The sequence below is a fragment of the Nannobrachium achirus genome (genome assembly GCF_963921795.1).
Source record: "Nannobrachium achirus genome assembly, chromosome: 17".
Lineage (NCBI taxonomy): Eukaryota > Metazoa > Chordata > Actinopteri > Myctophiformes > Myctophidae > Nannobrachium > Nannobrachium achirus.
This window is the reverse complement of record NC_137824.1, coordinates 34,325,065-34,351,037: the sequence shown is the minus strand read 5'-3', so window position 1 is coordinate 34,351,037 and position 25,973 is coordinate 34,325,065. Positions and strand designations below refer to the sequence as shown.

Sequence of the window (25,973 nt, the reverse complement as noted above, 5' to 3'; positions counted from 1 at the left end):
TGCTTTATCAAACATCAAACAACATGGCTTTGATGAAAAGTACAAACTGCATAAATTGCACTCTGATGGTTTTTGGCTACATCTTTCAAGCAAGTTTCAAGTCTCTTTAAGTTGGTCTCTAAATCAAACAGAAATGAATTGAAACCAACTGTCTAGTGGAAGGTAGGAAAAACATGCATGCTGTCTGTGACGATAGTCTCGTGTGACACGATGGGATTATCTCCATATTTTAGGTTTCCGGAAATTATACCCCGAAACGTTCTTAACAGAAGGTTATATGGCATTTTACAGTCCATACGCGCAACCGGGCGTGTGGACCGTACAACGTCACTATTATCTACTGTCATTTAGGTTCAAAATCGGCAAAGATGTCCCCTTTAACAGTTTTGAACTCCGGGTGGACTCATCCCCCCTGTCCTCCCACCCGTTGAACGGTGGGCAGCGAGACGCCGTCATCAGTATTCAGCCGAGGATCCTCCACTCTCCACCAGAAAGTCTATGAATAACATTAAAAACACAATACTACCGTTGAGGGAGGGTGAGGGGCTCTGTAACTGTATCTACCTCTCTCTCTCTCTCTCTCTGTTCCCTCGCTCACACCTTTCCTTTCTTTGCCTCCCCTCGCTCACACTTTCGCCAAATTCTCGCTTGTCTTTTCGTATTTGATGCTTTGCTGCCTGACGAGGTGAGAAGCCGCTACTATGAAGACCATTAATGAGCTTAATTAGCACGCGGCCGACTGATGGGATTTATTAAAGGGTGATCTTTTGAGTCGGTGTGATGGCAGACTGGCGTGGGTGTGACAGCAGTGACAGTAGATCCGTCGCGGATAATACTGACCGCTTCAGGCCTTCAGCGCCTCACCCACTCTGTCACAGTGTGGTCAGCGGGCGGCTCAAGTCTAGAGATCGCCTATTTATAAACTATTTTGAACAGACAATATACAATAGACAATATAGACAATATTTTAGGCCAAAAAAACAAAAAACAACATACCAAATTTCATACCCCACCTCAGGGGTGGTGGTATGAGGTACAGTATTATGCTCTTATTCTGTGAACCACCGGGGTGTCCTCAAAGTTCCCCTTAAGCTTTTGTGTTTTCCTATCCTTGGTCAGTTGCGGGGTGTCCCCAAAGTTCCCCCATAAGCTTTTGTGTTTACTATTTTTTTGTCATTTGCGGGGTGTCCCCAAAGACCCCCTTTAACCTTTGTTTATTGCCACCGGTCTGGGTTTGGTTCATTCCTGTCTGCTTCTGTCCTTAGTTTCTCTCCCTCTCCTTCAGGGCGCTAATGACTCAGCTCTGTAGCCCCTGCCTCTCCGACATCAGAGCACTCGTCACGCAGACTATGTCCGTATTCTAACCACTCCTCTCTCTCTCACTCTCTCTCTCTCTCTCTCTTAGGTACGTGCACACATAGACATCAAAGGTGCCATGAGCCCCTGCCCTTTTATCTGTCTGTAAAAAAGTGCCCTCTCCAGACCATGAATGCAGTTTTGAAATAAATGCAAATGCCCTCTTCCCATGCCATAACTGAAGGCAGCATTCAAGAGAATTGCCTTGTCCATACTCTCCTGAACTTGAACGCAGCATCTTATGTTGAAAGAATTGCCCTCTCTGTGTAGGAATCCATGCCGTTACGCCAATATTGATTAAGCTTAGTTCAGTGTGGTATCACGCACCGAAAATAGCCGACCTCCAAGCTCACAACGCATCGCAGCGCGCCGCTTTTAGAAATTTCAGCCCCTGCCTCTGTAACAGTCTCTGCACGTACCTGCTCTCTCTCTCTCTCTCTCTCTCTCTGTCTCTCTCTCCACTTCTATCTCCATCTCTCTCCCTGTCCCTCTTTCTCTTTCTCTCTCTCGCTCTCTCTCTCTCTCTGTCCTAACAGACTCGGACAACTCCCTCCTGCGCTACCTTAGCGACGATAAGATCCTGGTGATCGAGGAGGAGCCCGAGGGTCTGGGGAGGGAGAGCCGCAGGGACTCCACGCGACGCTCCCGGCGCAAGAGTCGCAATCCCAGCAGCCCCAGCTTTCCCATCAGCCCCTCCATGCTGTCCTCCACCCTGCGCTTGGACCAGCCGGTCGACGCCATGCAAGTATGTGCGCTCCACCACTACGCGCACGTACTGTACACGCACGCACGCACGCACGCACGCACGCACGCACGCACGCACGCACGCACACACACACACACACACACACACACACACACACACACACACACACACACACACACACACAGTGTTGGATATTATTTTTTAAATGAATGTGGTCAGAGCATAAGAAGACCAAGGCACCTTGTTTTTAAAATGTTAAAAAATTAGCATCCCCTCCCATACTTTATACTTCTACTCCACGACATAGCAGTGTAAAATATTGTAATACTCCACTACTATTAGGCCTACTTTTACAAGATAGGCCTACTTATTACATTATTCATACAAAACATTCATTACAGTAATGTAAATGTAATTTAGATAGCATGTTATGCAGACTAATACCAGGTCATTAAACTTTTTTTTGACGATGGGTAGCCAGATTGGGTCATTATTGACCTGGCATTCTACAGATGTGCCGTTTCAACTCGTCGTTATATTTACTGCTCTATTCCTGAAATTGTCCTGCAAATGCATTTTTTCCCACAGGTTTCATTGCCTGTTTTGCTTTTAAATTTTTTATGGAGAATGGAGTGTATTTTTGCAGAAACTTGCAAATGGCAAGAAACCACTCCATTCCCATTGAAAAGCAGAATCCACCTTCTTAGGTATATTTAAACTTTGAAGGAGGGTTGCAGCTTTTTATCGACTTTGCAATATGCACGAGGTATGGAAGCTAACTTCTTGCAGTTACAATGCGCGGACGCGAGGCAGCTTTAAGTGGTCACAGCTGTAAGGTTAATCGTGGACATTGCCTGGCTTGTGTCGTTATGAAGAAATCTTGGTTTTAAGATGCTGTTTGAAATGGGTTTCATTCATTACATTACCACACTGTCTGTAGGCTATACTCCTCCAGTCCTGTTGAATCCCAGACAGTTTTCATGTCATGATAACTGGTGGGTTGGGTTCTGGGTTTGAACGACAGGTGGTGCAGGGACCACAGACACAGATACTCGCACTTTAACGATGGGACAGCACTCTGTCAGAGCAGAGTGAGTGGGAGCAGTAACTGAGACAGGCTGATCTACAAGCTCAATGTTCTGCAAATCCACAGAAACAATGGCACATCTGTGTATAATGTGTATAGTTTCAATGTACTGATTATTGTTTTAACATTTTATTACCTTTTTAGACTGACGATAGGTTCTTCACCTCTATGATATTATGTTAATATTGACATGCATTTGATGTACAGCATTACCATCGTGCTGTCCTTGCTTATTGTACATCGCTCTGGATTAAGAGCGTCTGCTAAATGCCTAAATTAATCAATCAAGACCTTTCCTGTACTCTGTCTATTCAAGAATAGACTGTTTACTGTTGAAACATTGGGGGTACACTGTCCACCACTGCTGTGGACACCATGTCCTGTCCTACAGACATGGAGATTACTCTTGTAAGAGGACAGACTAAGAGGACAGTCTAAAGAGGACGGTCTGAAGAGGTCACATTGTGTGCGTGTGTGGGTGTGCATGTGCGTGTGTGTGTGCGTGTGTGTGTGCGTGTGCGTGTGCGTGTGCGTGTGTGCGTGTGCGTGCGTGTGTGTGTGCGTATGTGTGTGTGCGCGTGTGTGTGTGTGTGTGTGTGTGTGTGTGTGTGTGTAACTATACTTGTGCTTTATATAGTTTTTTATGACTATAATTACTCACTTATCTCCCGATTAGGAAGTCTTACTGGTAAATGGTTATGGACATGGGATGCATATCGTGGTATCTATATTTAGCCTATGATATGTAAATAATTATGCCTGAAGGACAATAAAGTCATCCTTGTCACTAAAACGCACACACAAGCTTACACACACACACACACACACACACACACACACACACACACACACACACACACACACACACACAAAGAGGAGGCGCTTTTAAAACATGTTCGCTTGGCATGTGTTTCGCCTCGTCCCTTGTAGTTTGCGGTGCCCACGACTTTTCTTTAATCGTGCAGTGTGTGCATGTTTCGATTATCTGGTAGTGGTAAAATAATCTTAAAGGATAATCCTGTAGTGTGTGACGCTACCAGATGCTAGTGTAAGGCCACCTTTAGTACCCTTGTCGCCTCAGACGTGGCTGAGACTAAATAGGAGTTTATTCTGTTTGCACACAGTAGGTAGGTATGACTCAGCATGACCCACACCAATTACAAGAGGCACTGACAGACTGTGCTCACGCACGCACGCACGCACGCACGCACGCACGCACGCACGCACGCACGCACGCACGCACGCACGCACGCACGCACGCACGCACGCACGCACGCACTCAACTATATGCTTACAGAAGCTCTCTGCGGCTCTCGCAGTTCACACTGACGGATGCAGTGTGTGTGTGTGTGTGTGTGTGTGTGTGTGTGTGTGTGTGTGTGTGTGTGTGTGTGTGTGTGTGTGTGTGTGTGTGTGTGTGTGTGTGTGTGTGTGTGTCTCACACACAGTGGTGACTCATATCTTTTGGGGTAACACATTACTGCACTCTTCTGTGGTAACAAGCTTATGCTTATACCTTAATGGCTCTCCTCTCCTCTCCTCTCCTCTCCTCTCCTCTCCTCTCCTCTCCTCTCCTCTCCTCTCCTCTCCTCTCCTCTCCTCTCCTCTCCTCTCCTCTCCTCTCCTCTCCCACAGAGAGGTGCAGACACACTGCGTGCAGATACAACAGACAGGTGAGTGTGCGTGTGCGTAGAGGCAAAAATCTGTCATTTCAGCAGATAAACGACGGTACGTAGATCATCAATAGAAAAGATAGACTACATGGAGAAAGATGCAAATTCTGGGTAATTGCAAGTGTGGTTGCAATTTGGAGTCACGAGGAATCAACTGGGAAATGTATTCCGTCTTACCATTTGTCCCTTTCATGCCCATATTTGGATATCTATGTGTCTCTCTGTCAGCCCTTGTCCCTTTTTGAGCAGTGATAACCATGCGTCCTTGTCCCTTTTATGCCCATATATGGAGATCCCTGAAAGGCTCTACTCCTGGCAGTGAGTAAAATTGGAGAGAAAAAGGGGTAAAAGGAAGAAAAAAAAAAGAATGTGATCAAATCAGCATAACAGCACACCTGTGCTCAAATGAAAAATGCATAATCACTATAAATAGACTCTACCATTGATTAGAAATATAAACAGTGATGATGTCACTAGAAGCTCCTATATCTGGTATCCTCCATCAGCTGTGCTGGTGGGATGGTGACACAGCGCTGCCAGTTAGGACTGCATGGGAAGTTCACAGATGTAGTACTGTAACTAAATCTGTCTTCTTTTTTCCCTACCCTTCTGCATACTGTATATCTTGGTTTACAACCAGATTGAGCTAGCAAGGCAGTTTTGTGTTCCTATTTCTATCAGTCATTAGCTCAAGTTGGCTGACTGACTCAACGGGGAGTAGACATTGCCTCAGTCAGACCCCATCTATTTCCGGGGAATTGAAGATAACAGCAAAGTTATTCTGCTTTTTGTTAACCTCTGCACAACAGAAAAGTGAAACTTTTGGTCATGTTTCATTTGACATGATCACAATATCTTACAATAGATGCGAGAAATCTCTGAGTATGTGAGTATGTGCGCAGCGTATCTCGAGAACCGTTCGTCCCACCGACTTCAGAGTCGGCATGGGCGTTCCCCGCCGCAGCGAGGAGTGCAATGCTCGGCCTCGACTCGACCCGATACGCGGTTTTCCGGAACCAGTGCGAAAGGCTCGGAATCTCCGTATGCGGAGCTGATGTCTAACATCAGGCTGTTCCGGAACCGGCACAAACACTGACTCATTGTGATCACTTCTGCTGACTCATTCTGACATCACACAAATAGACAATTCAAGTATGCGGAGCTGATGTCCGCTAGGCAATAACCGTACAACGGGTATGATTTATTCCACACTTTCACTTTGCACTCTAGGTCAAGTGTGTGGAGCTGATGTCCGCTAGGCAATAACCGTACAACCGGTATGATGGGTATTGCCTAACAACTGGATGGGCATCATTCCCCACGGGTGGCAAAGCAAGCAGGCTGTGTATTCTTGCTCAAGATGAAGAAACAGACTCAGCAATGTTGTCTTTCCTGAGGTCCTGACTATATTAACGTATATCACATTTCAGGCCTTTGGTCTGAAAAAGAGATCTCCATATGGGCATAAAGGGACACAGACAGACAGATACAGAGATATCCATATATGGGCATAAAATGGGCACAGACAGACATATATCTCCATATATGGGCATAAATGGACACAGGCAAACAGATGGTCAAAACGGGTCGTATTACAACAGGTATAATGGGGTTTACATTAAAGGGTGGGGCATTCATTCCCTATTTACATCGTTCCCAAGGAGGCCCAGTCCCCGACTAGACACTTGGCCGCCCGAAGGGCAGAGTGTGCTTAATTACCATCACTGTTGGCACACCCTACTCTCATGTAATATCGCTTAAATCAACCACACTTGCTCCGGTTCTTCTGTTATTTCTTCCATCCTGCCTACTCTGTAACTTTCAACGTCCTACCTGTGTTTCTGTAGGTATTCTGGTTCGGGAAGTTCAGGAGCCGCCTCCATGAGGAAGGTAAGGAGAAGCACCCAGAGATGCGATGTAGGGTGTAACTCTTTGTGATGTTCACTTTGTCCACTCATAGCTAGTCTGGCTATATGGTGACATGTGTGCTCTCATATCTCATAGCGATCCCTTCAAAAAAAAGTGTGACATTTGTTTTTGTTTTTCATTTGTACCATTAGTGCTGAACACATTCTGGGACTTGAACTATTTAAGTGTTTATTTTCTTTTTGGCTGCATTATAAAAATGTAGTTATTTAGTAAGTTGAAATCTCACTATTTCTATGTGTCATACTTCAACTACGGGAGGGTCACCAGAGTCGGCAGGTTAGCTACTGTACTCTCCAGCGTCAGGGTTACTGAGGTTAGGGTTAGGGTTTGGCATATATAGAGGTTAACATTCACCAGCGTCGGCAGGTTAGCGACTCACCAGCGTCGGCAGGTTAGCATTTCATCAGGTTAACATTCACCCGCGTCGGAATACTGGGACGTAGAACAAATGTTATGTCGAAAAGCAAACTATTTTCTGTGGAAGACTTGCTCAAACCTGTAGACCGGAGGCAGCTTTTTAAGACCTTCTTTCTTTCAGTGCAGGCTTTGAATACGTGAAGAATAATCTCTAATACTTAATTCATATGATGGCGTTGCACGCTAGAGGTAGTCGATCCATAAGCTTGTGATGCAACGTGTTCGGTCAGCGGTCAGGCCAATACAACACCCTGCTGTAAGTAATCATAAGTGTGACAACTCACAAATACCTCATGATTGAAGTCTCCATGAAGGCGTGTGATGGGTCATCTTCTGAAGGTGGAAACAGTCCTCTGAAATAGAACAGACAGACAAGAAGCTACATGCTGCATGGAGAAATGCATCAACACTGTACTGTATGTACCAGAGTCTAAAACATGTCTGAACATGTTTCTGTCTTCTGTTCTTCTTTCAGTCTTTCCATTACACCTCCCTCAGAACGAAAACCAAAAAGAGAAGTAAAGGTAGACTTCTATTCTATTCTATTCTATTCTATTCTATTCTATTCTATTCCATCAAAATGCTATTGACAAAGCATTGGTGATAAAAATGTGTCCTCTCCTCTCCTGCAGGTTCTTTGACCAGTGCGAGTCGCAGGAGGATCTCCTGTAAGGATCTTGGTCATGGGGACTGTGAGGGCTGGCTCTGGAAGAAGAAAGATGCTAAAGGATACTTCACGCAGAAGTGGAGGAAATACTGGTTCATCCTCAAAGAATCATGCCTCTACTGGTACACCAACCAGAATGTAAGAAACTTAAATACTATTGGTACAGCAACCAGAATGTAAGAAACCTAAATACTATTGGTACAGCAACCAATGTAAGAAACCTAAATACTATTGGTACAGCAACCAATGTAAGAAACCTAAATACTATTGGTACAGCAACCAATGTAAGAAACCTAAATACTATTGGTACACCAGTCAGAATATAAGAAACCTAAATACTATTGGTACACCAACCAGAATGTAAGAAACCTAAATACTATTGGTACACCAACCAGAATGTAAGAAACCTAAATACTATTGGTACAACAACCAGAATGTAAGAAACCTAAATACTATTGGTACAGCAACCAGAATGTAAGAAACCTAAATACTATTGGTACAACAACCAGAATGTAAGAAACCTAAATACTATTGGTACAACAACCAGAATGTAAGAAACCTAAATACTATTGGTACAACAACCAGAATGTAAGAAACCTAAATACTATTGGTACAACAACCAGAATGTAAGAAACCTAAATACTATTGGTACAACAACCAGAATGTAAGAAACCTAAATACTATTGGTACACCAACCAGAATGTAAGAAACCTAAATACTATTGGTACAACAACCAGAATGTAAGAAACCTAAATACTATTGGTACAACAACCAATGTAAGAATCTTAAATACTATTGGTACAACAACCAATGTAAGAAACTTAAATACTATTGGTACACCAACCAATGTAAGAAACTTAAATAATATTGGTACACCAAACCAGAATGTAAGAAATGTAAATACTATACTGCTCAAGAATTAAGAGAACATTTTATTAATTTCTTTGAGCAGTATACAGTATACAGTATATAGAAAGAGAACGTGACGTGACTTCACACCACTGAAACCTTCACAAGATGGTGCCACCTGTCCATTCAACTCAATGGACTGGGGGGAGGTGACGCTCATTCTTGATTGGCACACCAACAGAACATCTGACTCAAAAACTACAGCTGGAACAACGGCTAGATAGAATGTCAGAAACTGAAATACACGCACGCACGCACGCACGCACGCACGCACGCGCACACACACACACACACACACACACACACACACACACACACACACACACACACACACACACACACACACTCTTGTACTGATTGTGTCAAGTCAACATAATTATAAATACATGATCTAACAATGATTATTATTTAATTCTGAATACTCTGGTGGTAATATGCATAATGGAATAGTGCAGTCAGTGGCGTCTATTGTTTGTGACTAACTCTGTCTGTCTGTCTGTCTGTCTGTCTGTCTGTCTGTCTGTCTGTCTGTCTGTCTGTCTGTCTGTCTGTCTGTCTGTCTGTCTGTATATCTTTCTGTCTGTCTGTCTGTCTGTAGGATGAGAAGGCAGAGGGCTTCATCAGTCTTCCAGAGTTCAGGATAGACAGAGCCATCGAGTGCAGGAGAAAATTGTGAGTGTCCCTGACCATGTCACTCACACGCACACACACATGCACGAACGCACACACACACATACACTAATGAGTCTCGTCTCTCTGATTCATTGCAGTGCCTTCAAAGCCTGTCACCCCAAAATCAAGAGCTTTTTCTTCGCCACGGATTGTCTCGAGGAGATGAACCGGTGAGTGCAGTGTGTGTGTGTGTGTGTGCGCGCAGCCACGCACGCATGTGAGTGTGTGCGCGTGTGTGCATGTGTGTTTATGTGTGTTTATGTGAACCTGTTTGTATGTGTGCGCATTAGTCAAGGACGTCATGTGTATGTTGATGAATATTTCAGTTGAGTAAACCAAGTTTACACAGTGCAACAACCCACCAACACACAGAACCTCATGCATAATGCATGAATGTGAAGTCTCTCTGGTCCGAGATCCAGCTGTGTGCGCGGACTGCGCGCGTGTGGACCTGGCAGTATGTGGTTCAAGGTCTAAACTGTTGTGTGTGTGCGTGCATGTGAGTGTGGTGTCCCCTGTTGTTGCTGATGAGCTGTAATTATCCTCAGCTCTCCTCAACTGCCATGTACTGTTAAAAGGGGAAAGTCATTACCAGGCTAGCTTTGACATTGACACATCACAGGCACAAGTGTCTCTTAATGGTGCGTTCAAACTTGGGTATTTTGAACGGCGCGATTACATACAAAGTGAATGCAAAGACGAGACGATGTGCGCCCAGGCGCGGCGTGAATGCCGCTTGCCACCTATTTCTGTCTTTGAAACAATATAGAGATAGATATTGCAATTTTAAAGCAATTAGGTGCATGTATCTTTTGGGGGGTTATAGGCTAGATATTCACTAGACAGTAGCTATTTATATCTATCTTTGAAGAAAATTGAGAGATAAATAGGCCTATTGTCATTTTCAATAACGCATAATAGACATGGGGTGGTTCTCAGACGTTTTATTTGCAAAGACCTTTATACAGGTCCATTTGGTTCATGCTTTTCACTCTGTAAAAGGTAAATTCATAATCTTCCAATGTTCAATGGCAAAAACACATTTAATTTGTTAATCACAATGATTTCCTACAATTTACATCTTGAATCATGACGGTGTCATGTTTTTGTCCATGATGGTGGCAAGCGTGAATGACGCGAACAGGGCGCCACGAACGACGCGACCGGTCGCCTCGGTATCTATCTTCGCCCCCCCAGTTGGAAAAATCCAAGTGAAGTGACCTCCGCCTCCCCCCGACTCCACTCATCGTGTCCTGACAGCCAATCAGCATTGATGTTGTCCGGAGACACGGAAATATTTTTTGGTGTTGGGTTTTGAGACTCCCATCTGGAAAGGTTTTGTACCAGGAACCACCAGAAGAGAAGTGTTAAAAGAATTCTAAACTTTTTTTTAAAAGAAATTCAAAATAGAAGATGTTCAAGATTGTATATCTACTATTTTTCCAGAACATTTGGGTGTTTAAATTTTTGCCTAATGACGTGGCAAAAAATGAATACATGGGAACGCTGGGTTCAAACTGCTTCAAAGAAAGGAGTTTAACCAGGAAAACCTCCAACCTGACGTCCGTCTTAAACAAAAGTCAATGGTTCTCAAAGTGGAGTCCGGGGACCCCCAGGGGTCCTTGAGGGAGTTCCAGGGGGTCCCCAGCTAAATGATAGATAGTTGGGAACCAAATGGATCCTTATGGGTCTGTAATTTACATGTAATGCAATGCATGTAAAACTGGGTGTCCTTGAAATTAAAATGACCGAAATTAAAACATCTTCTCTTATTGGGGTCTGTGGCCTATCTTTTCAATTGGGGTCCCAGAGAGCCATTAAAGGGGCACGGTGGTGCAGTCGGTACGGTAGTGCTGTCGCCTCACAGCTAGCCTAGAAGGTCCTGGGTTCGATTCCCGCTGTGGACGCTGTGGGCACTGCACTGGGGGCGTGTTCCCTCCTCCACGTCATCAGTGCCCATACCCTAGGTGGGGTTGGCAAAAGGGCCTTTCTGTGTGGAGTTTGCATGTTCTCCCCGTGTCCCCTAGGGTAGGTACCCTAAAGAAAACATGTAGTAATCGTGGTCTCTATACTGCCTCCCCCTGGCCTGCCGGGGTGCCTGATGGACCTGGACACGCTACGTCCAGGTCCAGCCGGGGAAACCCCCTGTCAGGTGAAAAGAAGCATCTAGCCGTAAACAACTTCTCTTACGGGGCATATCTTTTCAAAAAGGGGGGGGGGGGGGGGGGGTCTAATGAGTCTAAATGGGTCTAATGAGTGTAAATTTGAAGGTCCTTGACATGAAAACCACTGCTCTATGTAACATTCCTAGCTCTTGCACTGACACCACTAACGTGTTGTTGACAAGCAGGTGGTGTACAGTAAAGCCAGCTCTCTGTAAGACATCTGGACCCGCTCCCCTCTCCTCTCGCCGCCTGCGTTTTAATTGGGGGGGAATCCTGGGAAGCCGATGACGAAAGTCGGCTTCCTGCGAAGACGCACTTCCTGGATGTGACACCTGTTCCTTCAGGCTACGCCGTCTATTCTTAGCCGGGCGACCTCATTACCAGCAGTCTGCGATGCAGGGAGAGGCACGGGGACGCAGAGAACAGCCAGAACACAGAGAGGAGAAGGAGGATGGATGTCTGAAGGAGACACGATGGAAGGAATAGAAATGGAGGGAGAGAATGAGAGAGGGAGAGACAGATAGTGGGGGAAATAGAGACGGGGGGAGGGAGGGCAGTGGTGGAAAAAGTTCTCACATTTTTTAATAAAAGTGTAAAAGTATCAAATACTGCAATATATAAACAAGTAAAGGTTCGGAATTCAAAATGTGCTCGAGTAAACGTACGAAAGTATTGGCATCAAAATATATTGATAGCAGATCTACAAGCTCACAATGCGCTAGGTATAAAATAGCCTAGGTATAAAATAGGCTAGGTATAAAATAGACTAGGTATAAAAGAGAGAGAGAGAGAGGGGGGGGAGAGAGAGAGAGAGAGAGAGAGAGAGAGAGAGAGAGAGAGAGAGAGAGAGAGAGAGAGAGAGAGAGAGAGACGAGAGAGAGAGAGAGAGAGAGCAGTGTGAGATTCTGACAGAATGGAGCAAACAGACGATTGTCAGCTCTCTCTTTACTCCATCCATCTCTCTAATTGTCTCCAGTCCTTCCCCCCCTCGCCAGCGTGCGCGTTTGTGTGCGTGCGTGCACCTGCGTTGTGTGACAGGAAGACCGCGAGGACGGCTTATTAAAAGACACAAATGTGGAGGATTTAGTGTGGCGGTGCTTTATTTGTCTGCTTTATTTTACCTAACTCCGCTCCTCTCCTCTCCTCCATTGTTTCTGTGTTTCTATAGGTGGATGAACAGGTTGGGATTGGCTGCTATTGGTTACACTCCTGATGACAAAGTGCCACGCCCCGATGAAGGTGAGATGGTGACAAACAAACTAACAAACAAACAGCACCTTTCTGTTCATGGCTTACTAATTGTGTGTGTGTGTGTGTGTGTGTGTGTGTGTGTGTGTGTGTGTGTGTGTGTGTGTGTGTGTGTGTGTGTGTGTGTGTGTGTGTGTGTGTGTGTGTGTGTGCACGTGCATGTGATCAGACTATTGGAGTGAGAGTGATCAGGACGAGGTAGACGGCTCCATGACACTCAAACAGGAAGTACCGTCCTCGCTGTGCGACACCTACCACCGCACACCATCAGTGAGTACACAGAACACACACACACATGCACACGCACACTCCACGTCCTTGCAACTTCTTTGCGGTGTTTCAATCTAATAGAATATTTTATTTTAAAAGCCTCACGGTTTTCAGAAGTGCGGAGAGCACAGCTCTCAGCATGAATAATACATCTTGAGTGAGACACTGGCTCTATTAGCAGCCAACGCTATGCTACGCTAGCACACTGCCAGCTTACATAGTCTCAGTCACACCACCGTCGTCAGTCTCTAAGTGGCAGCACTGAGCCAGGCTTTTCACAAGCACAGGCCCCTTATTCACAATACACAGGACAGTGTTTCTCAAACTTTTACATTTCAAGGTCTTCCCTTAACTCTGACAGGATACAAATGAACCAAATGGATCCTGTCAGAGTTACAGACCTGTATGGGTCAATTTAGCCCCCCATAAATGAACCCACAGAATCCCTGGGATCCACATTGGGAACCACTGACACAGAACATGCTCCCTTTTGAATATTGTGTGAATACAGTATATGGCATTGTGTCAGTATTCAAGTATTCCAAATAGCGCTGGCGTACTATATTGATAGATAGATATGAATGGAATATAATAGATATTGAGTAAATACAGTAGCCTATGACAGCTGTGTTTTCTGCAATGACTGAGGTCCTTACAAATGTGCAGTACCCTGAAGGAGCTTGAGATATGTACGGTATATGGTACATGTATATGGATATACAGTATGGATATATGAATGGATGGGTGGAATGGGACTAGACACCTTTGAGACCATGGGACAGGCGGCTCTACCATCTCAGTCATGTCATGTCAGTCACTGCTGGATGTCATTATCATCTCAGCCATCTCACTGCTTTCTCTATCTTGTCCTCTGGTCCCTCTATACTCTGCTTTACCCCTATATACTCTTCTATACTTCTCTTTACTCCTCTATACTTCTCCATACTCCTCTATATTCTCTTTTATTGCACGATACCCTTCTCTATACTATTCTATACTCCTTTTTCCACATTTCTACTCTTCTTTACGCCTGTATACCTCTTCACTTCTCCGCCCTCCTCCCTCTGACACTGGCCTGCCTCACCTCCGTCTTGCCTTTCCTTAATCCTCTCCGCTCCGACCCCTCCCTCCTCCCTGCACCACCTCCTCATCCTCCTTGCCCTGCATGCTGGGCCATGCCAGGCGCACCTCCTAAACGCCTACGACCCGCTGCCCCGCTCGGCCAGCTCCATGAGCCTGATGCGCTCCACCCCCTCCCCCCTCCCCCTCCCGCCCCCGCCCTCCTCCATGAGCGCCTCCACCTCCCCGGTCCCGCCGCAGATGGTCTCCTCCACCTCCCCTCTCCTCCCTCTTCCTCCTCTCCCCCCCCAGGTCAACTCCTCTAGCCCCTTCCCGGAGCCCAAGCACGGGCGCCACTTCTCCAGCGAGTCCACCCACTCCCACTCCTCGGCGGAGGACCCCGGCATGCAGGGCATGGGCACGGGCACGGTGGGCAGCACCAGCACCCACTCCTCGGGCTGCCGCTCCACGCACCGCGAGCGCCGCTCCTGGCAGGACCTCATCGAGACACCGCTGACCAGCGCCGGGCTCCACTTCCTGCAGACGGGGCCCGGGGACCTGGAGGTGGGAGGCTACGGGGGCATGGCGGGGGACGCGGGCCTGTACGGGGGGCTGGGCAGGCCGGCCATGTCCCCGGAGAGGCGCCGGCAGGTAGGGAATGCAAGTCGTCCATTGATTCATTCATGGAAAGTTGATAAACGTATAGATCGGTTAATCGATTCATTGATAAGCTGGCTTTTATTTTAGGATCAAAAGGAAAATTCTTGTCCAAATCCCAAAAATGAGTGCAGAAACATAATTGCCTTGATGTATATAACATTAACAAGCGTCAACAAGCTTCAGCTGGACATACAAACACACGCACACACTTCATTTTCTTCTAAAATAATTAAAATAATAAACTAAAACGATTAATTATAATTCTATATTATTCTATTCAATCTTCATTAGCAAACTCAGGTCCAAATACAAGATACAAGAAACAATGAAGAAACATGACAGGCATTAAAAATCAATAATCAATCATTGTTTCATTTAATCGAATAATTCTTAAACGGCAATGAATCGACTTTAGACTAACTGTCAACCTCCCTGACTTGCAGGCCACGCTGCCCGTGCGGCGGCACCACGCCGCAGAGAGGGACCGGGAGCGGGACGGGCCCTTCCCGCTGGAGCGGGGGCCGCACACGCACTACCACACGCACCGGCGCTCCCACAAGCAGCGCAGCCAGAGTCTGCCCAGGAACAGGGACCCCCAGAGGCCGGGCAAGCTGCTGCAGACCCCCGCCCGCATGGAGGAGAGGAGCGAGGATGAGGAGGCAGAGGGACACTGTCCGGATATCCTGGAGGCCGAGGACGATGGTGAGGAACAGAACATACACCATGCAGACACACACACCTACAAATTAGGGCTGGCTTTTTAATCGCACTTACAGTAGCAGTGGCGCGTGTGCAAGACGCCAGTCATGTTGTCATACCTTAACAACGAATGAATTTATTTTAAGAAGTACATTTTATTTTTTTCCCCTGTAGCTTTTGCTGAACTGACGCCACTGTCCTCCCCCCCTCGCGTCTCTTTCTCAGACCTGCGGGAGATGCGAGGAGTGTCTGAGGGCCCGCAGCCGCGTGAGAGGCGGGTCTCCGAGGGCCGCGAGCGGCGAGTGTCGGAGGGTGGGGGCCGGGAGGCGGCGGACCCACCGGACGGCCTGGAGCAGCTTTACCGGGCCCTGGAGCAGGCCAACGTCACGGCCCTGGGGGACCCCCGGCCCTGCAGCAGAATGGAGCTCCGACGCTGCTTCACCCACAGAGCCAGGGACCCCCTGCTCAACGACAGGCTGCACCGGGTCCGAGCCCTCCGCAGCACCCTGAAGGTAACTGCACATATTATACTACCTGTACCTCTAAATGCCTTCACACACACACACACACACACACGCACACGCACGCGCACGCACACGCACACACGAACACACGCACACACATGCACACACACTCACAAAATATTTACTGGTTCTTCAGGGGTTCCTTAGAACTGTGTTTCTCAAACTTTCACATTTCAAGGTCTCCCCTTAAGCTTAAGGGATATTTCACTTTAAAAAAAGGCCTTTTGAAAAAGGCAGGTTGAAGGTCTCTCGGCCTTCAAACCGTTCCGAGATAAAGATAAAGCCTTTGTTTGCATCAGCATAGAACCGGAGCCTATGGAGAATTTTGCTGGCGGACGCATTTCGTCATGGGATATGTAGTGTTTTCTGATACAATAATGTTATGCAATGCATTTGAATTGAAATTTCTTCTTTCTTTTTTTTTCTCCCAATTTTCTTCTCCTTTCCAAATGGCTCCCCTGGCACCCCCTGGTGTCCACTCTGGGGGTTTCAACCCCCTACTTTGTGAACTAGAGCAGTGGTTCCCAAACCGGGGGTAGGGACCCACAGAGGGGTCCCCAAATACTTTTGGGAGGTCTCCAGACGATTGGCTTAATGTGCAGCATTGTTTTCTCACTCAACAGTAAACAAACCAACATACAGTATACAGTAGGTGTTGTACAGGGTCTCTGCACAATTGGCCAAATTGGCAAATATTACATAAGAAAGGCAAACAGATAGCCGATCAACAAGCTATTTTCACAATAATTTTCTGTGGAACCGAGTCAAAATAAAAAATACAATGCCCACGATTCCAAGTGTTTGTCAGGGTGGGGCGTTCCTAATTTAAAATATGATTATTTTGCAGGGTCGCGGCCTCTTTATTTAGACCCAAAAGAGACATTTTACGTCTCCGTGGGACTTAACTAGCTCACATCGCACCGCGTTTTGAGCTTGCAGGCTATTTTCACTAGATTAGGGCTTCCTGCCGGATCTATCACACACACACACACACACACACACACACACACACACACACACACACACACACACACACACACACACACACACACACACACATGGTAAATACCTGTCACGCAATGGCCACATGCACAATGAAGGTTTTGGACTATATTTTAGGTTTATGTAGCTCTCAACATATAAATCAGTGGTTCTCAAAGTGGATTCCAGGGACTCTGTGGGTTCCTTTAGGCCCTCAAGGGGTTCTAAATCGACTCATACAAGTCTGTAACTCTGACAGTGTACAAATGGAACCAAATGAACCCTAACAGGTTCATTTGGTTCCATGTGTACACTGTCAGAGTTAAGGGGAGTTTGAGAAACACTGATATAAATCATCAACTTCATCAACATACAAATAGAAACACATTATAGAATTCTCTTTATCATTTTTCTCTTCTCCCCGCCGCCAGGCCAAAGAGTCTGAGCTGGAGGCCATCTGTGCGCTGCTGGAGGACCCAGGCCTGTGCTCCCAGAGCTTCCGGGAGTGGAAGCAGTGGCACGCCGACCTCTTTTCCGACATCTGCCAGCTCAGCCCCGGCACCAACGGGCAGGACGACCTGTCGCCGCTGGCCGTGCCGCTCATGACACACACACACTCCTTCATAGAGACACACGTCTGAGTGAGGAGGAGGGCTGGGAATGCAACGCACCAGTAGCACACACACACACACACACACACACACACACACACACACACACACACACACACGCACACGCACACACGCACATACAGTGTATAATCATGCAGGATCAGACACACTCATGCTCACACGTGCACACACACACATAGGCACATAGATATATAACTGATACACGCACGCGCACACACACACACACACGCGCGCACGCACACACACACACACGCACACGCACACGCTCACACTCACACTCTCTCTCTCACACACACACACACACACACACACACACACACACACACACACACACACACACACACACACACACACACACACACACACACACACACACACACGCGCCGGCGTAGAAACACCCTCACTCACTGTAAGATGTGTAAATATCACAGAGGCAGCAGTGAAGAGGCGTGCGTGTGTACGAACTTTTGATAATCCCGAGGACCCCCGCAGGGTGCCTACTGCATGCCTGAACAGAAAGCATTAATCCTCCTTTGTCTATGGAAAAAAAACTAAAAAACTAAAACAAACTCAGCATAAACTCAACAACACGCTTGTCAAGCAAACTTGGGAAAAAACGAAAACAAACTGAGACTTTTTGACATGTCGGTTCCTTTGTATTTCTCTTGGTTTTGCTATTTCACGGTTGATTTCCGGGGGGGCAGGGGGAGTAAATGTAGCAGCAATACAGAGGAGAAACCTTTTCACCACAACACTGTACCTTTTGTACTGATGATCTTTGCACCCAGAGCCACCAATTCTCCCCCTGTCCCCTTCTCTCTCTCTCTCTCTCTCTCTCTCTCTCTCTCTCTCTCTCACTGCATATCCTGTTTAAGTTGTAGGGACCCTTACTGTTACTCCAGGCCCCCGGGTTTTCATGAGGGACAGCGCAGGGGAGTGACTTAAAGATGAAGTGACTTTTTTGACTTAACCCAGAGAGGGTCACAAATGTACTTGGTCACACTTGTCACCCTCCCTGATGAACCGAACACTGAGGATTTCACTGTCACACTGGCACTCGTAGCCATCGATGCTGCTGTTACTTCTGGAACTGTTGGAAGACCCCCCCCTCGCGCCATGAGTCCGTCCCGCCGGCTTGGACATCAGCCAGCCGGCCAGCCAGCCAGCCAGCCAGCCGGCCGAATCGAAACTGTGAACTGTGTCTCGTCGATGAAGTTTAAAAAACACAAGGACAAAAACTAAAAAAACTGATCGATTCTTCTCTCTGCAGAGATGGATCCCACTCTGATAGCGATGTGCAATTTACAGAGATTTTATTCCTTTGTTTCTGTTCTTGCATCTTCCTCTCTCACTCTCTCTCTGTCTCTTTTTTCTTCCTCGCTTTCTTTTCCTCTCGCCCGTTTTCTATCCATCTTCTCTCTCTAATTGTCTTTGCGCAAGTCTTTTGCGTTCTGTCTATGACCTACCAATTCTTCTTCTTCTTCTTCTTCTCTCTCTCTCTCTCCCTCTCTCTCTCTCTCTTTCTCTATGTCTCTCTCTAGTCGTCAGAGACTTGTGTATATTTGTATACTGCTGTGTATACCGATGTATATGTTTGCGTTTCCACTACCACTGTGATTATGCTTATAGAGGTAGCGGAGGAACCGCAGAGTGTGTGTACTTTACAGTATATAATAGGTACTGTACTCGCGCGGGTGCAAGACGAAAATATCAAAAAATATTTCTATTTTTGTTTCATTTCTTTCTAAAAAGCAGCGAATGCAAGAGCTAGGGGGTTCTATCAAACGGAGTCACTCGCCACAAAAGAATGCACTTTCTATATCTCTATTATCTCATCTTGGCTGCATCACAGGGTGTCCAACTCATCGGCCTGTATACCGTACACATTGCTGTTTCAATAATATCAGGTAAAGGAGCATTTGCCGTTTTATGATTTCCTTTTTCGGGGGGTTTTATTTTTTCCTTTCGTTTTTCTAAAGAGTTTGTGTACAGTCTACAGATATATTTAAACATAGGAGAAATATATAAATCTATTTACGTTTTTGTGTGTCATAGATATGATGTTGAAGTAAGATGCATTCTATGCCAAGGTCTTTTGCAGTATCCCCCTCTTCACGCTGTGGACGCAGGGTGCTCCCTATCGCACCCGGAAAAAAGTCTGAAAAAACAAAACAAAAACAAGGAGGCGAGAGACAAACCGACAAGCACTTGATGGACAGATTGGACAGGTTCCCTGGTTCAGTTCTGAGATGTTCTCCTGATGTTGCATGAGAAAATTATATACATATGTATATATTTGTATATTTGTATATACAGTATATACATATATATATATGGCCGTGGATTTGATTGGACAGGGTAATATCGTGGATCAATTGTGTTCTCTTTTGTTCTCCAATTTTGTACTCCTCCCCTCCCCTCCCCTCATGAGTGTGAGATTTCAGACTGTAGCGCATGTTTCATGCAAACGTACTGTTAGAAAGAATGACCTTTTTATTCGTTTCGTATGTTCATGAAACTTCGAGGCGCTCTCGACTTTCTCACTATAGGTTTAATAGCATTTCGAGAAGACACACACTGTAGCAGAGAGGCGTTTTTTTCCACGGACCGCCGCTCTGTGGTTGATCTCACTCGCGCAGGCAGGATTCGAACCCCGGAACTTATTTTGAATGCAATGCGTTTTGGTGTCCACAGAGAAAAACACATGTCCGACACACAAAGCCGAGGGGCTTTTTGACTCTCTGGACGACCCAATCTGAAATATGATGGTATATACAGCTAGATCAGTGTTTCTCAACCTTTTTTCTGCATGGGCACACTTTTTATGTCCAAAGAATCCATGGGCACACCAACATAATACGGGGGTGTAAATATCGTCACTGTCGGGAAGAAACCTTGTATCTCCAAGTTTCAAATTTGTACGTTTCTTCGCAAAGTAAAGCCCCGCTTCATCATACAAGGCTGTCGCACAACAGTAGTGAAAACAGCAGATCTACAGGCGTTGTGTGCTTGTAGATCGGCTGTTTTCACTAGTTTAAATCATTTTTAAAATGATAAATACAATACTGGCTTTCAAGCAGTTTCAAGGGGCACACTTGACCCTTATCAGGGGCACACCAAAGGTCCCTAGGCACAGTGGTGGTTGAGAAACACTGAGCTAGATAATGCTTCTGGACAATTTGTGTGAGCCCGACACTGGGTGGCTATACAGAGGTCTTAACTGAGCAGTCTGTAGCCCCTTGTGAAAGACAAGATGAATCATTTCATCTGCAGCATCCAGCGTTGGGCCAATGACCCAATAGCGCCCCCCAGTGTCTGAGACTCAAGAGTAGCTCCCTGGTGCACCCTGCACACTGTATTATTTTAGTCACGTTTGACTGTATGTTATTTGAGTGAATTTCCAGGTTAGTTTACATTCTTGTCACAGTCTTGTGTTGTCAGACACCACACGCCACCCACCGATATGCCACGTGTTTGTTTTTAATGGTTACGCTTGAGAATACCACAAAGAAACCAGACCATGCAAGCACTTTTCCTGTGCCTCCCAATTAAAGCCCTCTTTGGCAACCATGGGCTGACTATAACAGCATTCCTCTCTCTATCTCTCTCTCTCTCTCTGTCTCTCTCTCTCACACTCTCTCTCTGTCACACACACACACACACACACACGCACGCACGCACACACACACACAGTCTCTCTCTCTCTCTCTCTCTCTCATATACCGGTTTAAGTCGATAAATGTTCCGGTACAATGGCGTGTGTACACCAGCCTTTTTGACCCTCTGTCACTCTTACTAGAACAAAAAAAAAAAAAAAAAAAGATAGAAGAAGATCCGAGATATCGGCCTATTAATGATTGTTAATATAATTTTTTTACAATTCCTCTAAAAATATAAACAACAATGTTATTCTGATGTTGGTGTTCTCACTTAGATTTCGTAATTAGGCTGATATATCTCAATTATGGAAGAAAAAGAAAATGATATATAATATAAAATAAATCCTATCAAAGTAAGAGTGACAAAAAAAACCCCACCAAAGGCTGGTATATGCTTGTTTCATTCTGCAGACTCTTGTCTGGTTTTCATCTCTGTGTGTCCATGTTCGTCCTTCCCTTCCACCCCCAATCGTTGCTCTGCGGAGCACGTGACAAAACTGTAGATTTAGGCGGGAGTGAGAGTTATAATTTGTTGGCACAGACTGTGTTTATTATACCCTCCTTTTATTATGCTTATTTTATACCGTCGCACAACCAGGGTCGCATGCCAAAAAATAGCAGTTCTACAAGCTCAGAACGCGTCTCGACGCAACGCCTGAGCTTATAGGCCTGCTATTTCTTTGGAACCGGACACTGTCACACGACGAAGTATAAACCAGGCCATACTTTGACTTTTTCTTCTACTTTTACTTTCAATGTGTGTGTGTTTGTGTGTAGACACACTGCAGAAACGGGCCGAAAAGGGAGATACCACTGTGTGTTCTTTCAGGGGTGTGTCACACCTCACGGTACATTGCACAGGTGTGTAAGATGTAAGTTGCACTGCGACATTAAAAAGAAAAAAAGGAACATATTGCTCTTTTTCAAGGATACTATTAGCTTACTGTTATTCTGTACATTAAAACTGACTAAAGATGATATTAAAAACATGAAAGAAAATTACATTTATTCTTCCTAAAGTAGCCTTTTTTTGGTTTCATATATATGAATATATATATAAATATATATATTACAAAAAAATAAAATAAAATACCAGATTGTAAACTTAAGTTGTTAAACTTTGAACTTCAATAAATGAAATCCTCTGCATTATGAGCCATGTTGTGTTTGTATTCTGCTTCCGTGTTTTCTGTTTGTTGAAAGGATTATTGTTTTGCTGCACCGGGTCTGGGACACCATCAGAACCATCAGAGCTCGATCAGCGAGAGAGAGAGCGGGAAAGAGGAGGAGAGTTTACTCACACAGTAACCCAGTCAATGCTGGGTACAGAAACCCGCTGATCGACACATCGACACGTCGCTGATCGCCGCAGTCTCAGCTTTTGTCCCAAGAAGATGCTCTCTCCTGTGGATCATCACTTTGTCTTTTTCAACGTCATGTGTGTTCTTAAATATATTGCGTTTTTTTCTGCATGTTCTTATGAAGCCCAATGAAATGTGTAATAATACCTAGATGTTTCCCCTTAGTGTGATGGTGTCATGCATCCAAAGTAATCAATCTACAAGTTCACAACACATTGCATCGCAATGCGTTGTGAGCTTGGAGGGATAGACTCTGAATACATTGTGAGCTTGTAGATAGGCAATTTTTGGCACACGACCATACAACAAAGTATAATTCAAGCATATTCGGACCCGTTGTGCATGAGGTCATGGAGACATCATCTGTCCGTTTTTTCTCTGCAAAAAATAGGACACTGTCTGCAAAGGCCTTTAGTGCTATTGATTAGATGAATGGAGTTAAATGGATGAATACACTCAAAGGGTTAGTTAAGAAGAAGGAAGGAAATGGATGGAAAACAATATACTCAACTGAAAGTAAGGTGAACTGAATGGAAATAAATGACAGTGAGTCAATTTTTTTTAATGTATTACTACTATGGTCTGCATGCTCACTGAACTGTCCTTTTAGGTCTTTTGGAAGTGTAATGGGACTGCTCTAAGTGCTGTTACTGTTACTAAAATGGTATGGTCATAAGTTCATAATGCATAATTCATACTTTCATGATGAATAAATCATTTAAATAATTGAGTTCATGCAAGGTTAAAAAAAATGTAAAAATCTTGAAAAGTTCCCTGTCTGTCAGTAGCACTACACCGGACCATTATTGATTGAAGCATGCTTGCATGTCAATGCACACATGTGCTGCACTGCAAACAAACCTGTAAAAAAACCCTATTTGTTACAATACAATACAGTATATTAAATTAGGCCTATATTGTAGGCAGTGGTGTAAAGTACACAAGTAGGCCTACAATTTTGAGTTATTTTTTACTTTACTTGAGAGTGTTTCCAATTTTCTGTACTTTAACTTCTACTGCATTACATCAGAGGCAAATATTGTACTAAAAAAAAAAAAAAAAACGTACTTTGTAGATTTTGATCATTATTGAAAGGATACATAACCCACTTCAGCCCTATATACATTTCGGCCATTTGAAAATAGACGATCTACAAGTATCTAGACTTGTTGATCGGCTATTTTCAAAGCTATATTTTTCGGCTATTTTTTAGACATTTGAAAACTTGGAACTTGTGAAATGGGACATTCTGCATAATGAGCACTATAGCCTACTTTTGGTAGGCTACTTTTAAGTACCAAAGTAGTAGTAGTTGATAGATACCAATTACTTTTGTACTTTTACTCAATAAATGTAGAATTCAGGACTTCTACTTGTAACTGAGTATTTCTACATTGCATGATTGATACTTTAAGGGAAAATGTGATTGTAGGCTACTTACTTATGTGATTGTAGGCTACTTGCCTATATATCAGGGGTCTTCAATGTTTTCAGGCCGGGGACCCCCAAACTGATGGGGAGATGGAGCCGGGACCCCCTACCACCTCGTAGGGTGGGGGGGTCGGGGCTACGACATATTTTTTTAACATGTAGGCCTACAAGTTATAGCGAGCAGGGTGGCCATACCACTACCATTTCTAAACATACTACTTATATAACTGAGATCCAATGTCAATAATATCAACAATCTGTCAATTGCATAGTAAGCATGTATTCAAGCTATTCAAAATGGATAGAATCATGATTTATTTTTTAACAAATGTGGAAAATGGCATTTTTCTTTTTTTGGCAACAATTTCTCGGACCCCTTGCAGTACCTCCGCGGACCCCCTAGGGGTCGCGGACCCCCTGTTGAAGACCTCTGCTATATTTATACACAATTGGCAATACACAAGTTCTACCGCTAGGTGACAGTACAGTATCTTGCTCCGGGATGGTGTTTTTTACTGGTGTTTCAGTCCGAGTGTGGGGAAAGGGTGCGTTCGGAAATGCGCACCGGACTGCGCGGGCGTTTATCGTGGGCTTGCCCAGGCCTTACGGCCTGGGCATAAATATAACGATTGCATTCACCACGGCTTCGTAACTCGCGCGGCGCTCCGCCGGCCGCGCGGCCCTGGCCCGCTCTTCGCGGCCACTCGCGCCTGCGGCGCTCGGGGGCGAAGAGCAGGACCAAGGTCCGCTGGCCTTCGCGCCGCTTGCAATGTCGTGGACAATAAAACGAGCGCACCCTTTCATACACTCTGACTGAGGCCCTGTCCAGACGACAACGGATTTTTTATCCCCGGGGAGGTAAAGCCACGAACGCCCATGGGTGTCCACATGCAAACGCATGCAAACGGAGGACTAGCCGAATAGTTTCCAAAACTCCGGCTGCAGTGCATTTTTGTTACCCGGGCGTATTTCTTTTGCCTTGTGGACACCGTAAACGGAGAAGTTCTTTGCTTGCATGCTTACGTCAACCTTGTGCTCCTCGCCTCCTCCTCCTTGCTATGAGAGAATCCTGTGGTGGTCTCCGTAGAATATCCATATTTATGAGCGCATTCACGGTTAACATTAGAGAGCTCAGCTGTCTTGTTTAGGGATGGAGCCCTAATGAATGATTGTTTTAATGATATTTGTTACTCTTGTCAAATGTCATCTTCATAGATGGTGGTCACTGGTCAGCCACGAACTCACAGTTGCAAAAGATACCAGTTATGTTCTGAATTGTCTCACATAGCTTTCCACCGGCTCAATAAGCCGGATCGATAAGGTGCTCATTATCAATAACGAGATGCAGCCCTCGTCTTGTTTAACGGAGCATATCTGACGCAACGCGCCTGCCTCTTCTCTTTGTCAAAGTTTGGATATCAAATGCCAATATCAAATTATTTCAAGCATAATGGAGACATACGCTCTCTCTCTCTCTCTCTCTCTCTCTCTCTCTATCTCTATGCTTGCTCTCTCTCTCCCCTCTCTCTCTCTCTCTCTCTCTCTCTCTCTCTCTCTCTCTCTCTCTCTGATTGATAGAGTTAGCGCACCACACTCTCTCTCTCAATACAAAGTGATGCTAGCTTGACCACGATGTTCTGATTGATAGAGTTACATTCGTTTAATGCTGAGAGAGAGAGAGAGCGCACCACACTCGACGATTCCTCTCCCCTTAATGTTTAAATAGCAATTGTGCATGTTAAAGTGTGAAGATTGTGAAACTTGGACGATGCATAGCCTATAGTGGGCTATAGATAGATAGCTGCTGCAATGATTGCATGAGAGCAGGGGGACGCGGCCACCCGCTTCGGTGACGCACAGACAGGGAT

General features: G+C 45.3%; 1 protein-coding gene across 1 annotated transcript in view; it reads left to right on the top strand.

Moving 5' to 3' along the window:
* LOC308301550 (connector enhancer of kinase suppressor of ras 2) overlaps positions 1 to 17,663 on the top strand; it is a gene marked incomplete at both ends in the record, with an annotated part of 123,942 nt that extends 106,279 nt beyond the window's left edge. The window contains 13 exons of the mRNA XM_080745570.1: positions 1,893 to 2,101; positions 4,785 to 4,822; positions 6,670 to 6,712; positions 7,644 to 7,692; positions 7,801 to 7,973; positions 9,343 to 9,416; positions 9,515 to 9,586; positions 12,750 to 12,820; positions 12,999 to 13,099; positions 14,282 to 14,809; positions 15,262 to 15,520; positions 15,743 to 16,029; positions 17,454 to 17,663. Coding sequence (XP_080601696.1) covers positions 1,893 to 2,101; positions 4,785 to 4,822; positions 6,670 to 6,712; positions 7,644 to 7,692; positions 7,801 to 7,973; positions 9,343 to 9,416; positions 9,515 to 9,586; positions 12,750 to 12,820; positions 12,999 to 13,099; positions 14,282 to 14,809; positions 15,262 to 15,520; positions 15,743 to 16,029; positions 17,454 to 17,663 — 2,114 coding nt within the window. The remainder of the gene's footprint in view (positions 1 to 1,892; positions 2,102 to 4,784; positions 4,823 to 6,669; positions 6,713 to 7,643; positions 7,693 to 7,800; positions 7,974 to 9,342; positions 9,417 to 9,514; positions 9,587 to 12,749; positions 12,821 to 12,998; positions 13,100 to 14,281; positions 14,810 to 15,261; positions 15,521 to 15,742; positions 16,030 to 17,453) is intronic.
* Between the last annotated feature and the right edge of the window lie 8,310 nt (positions 17,664 to 25,973).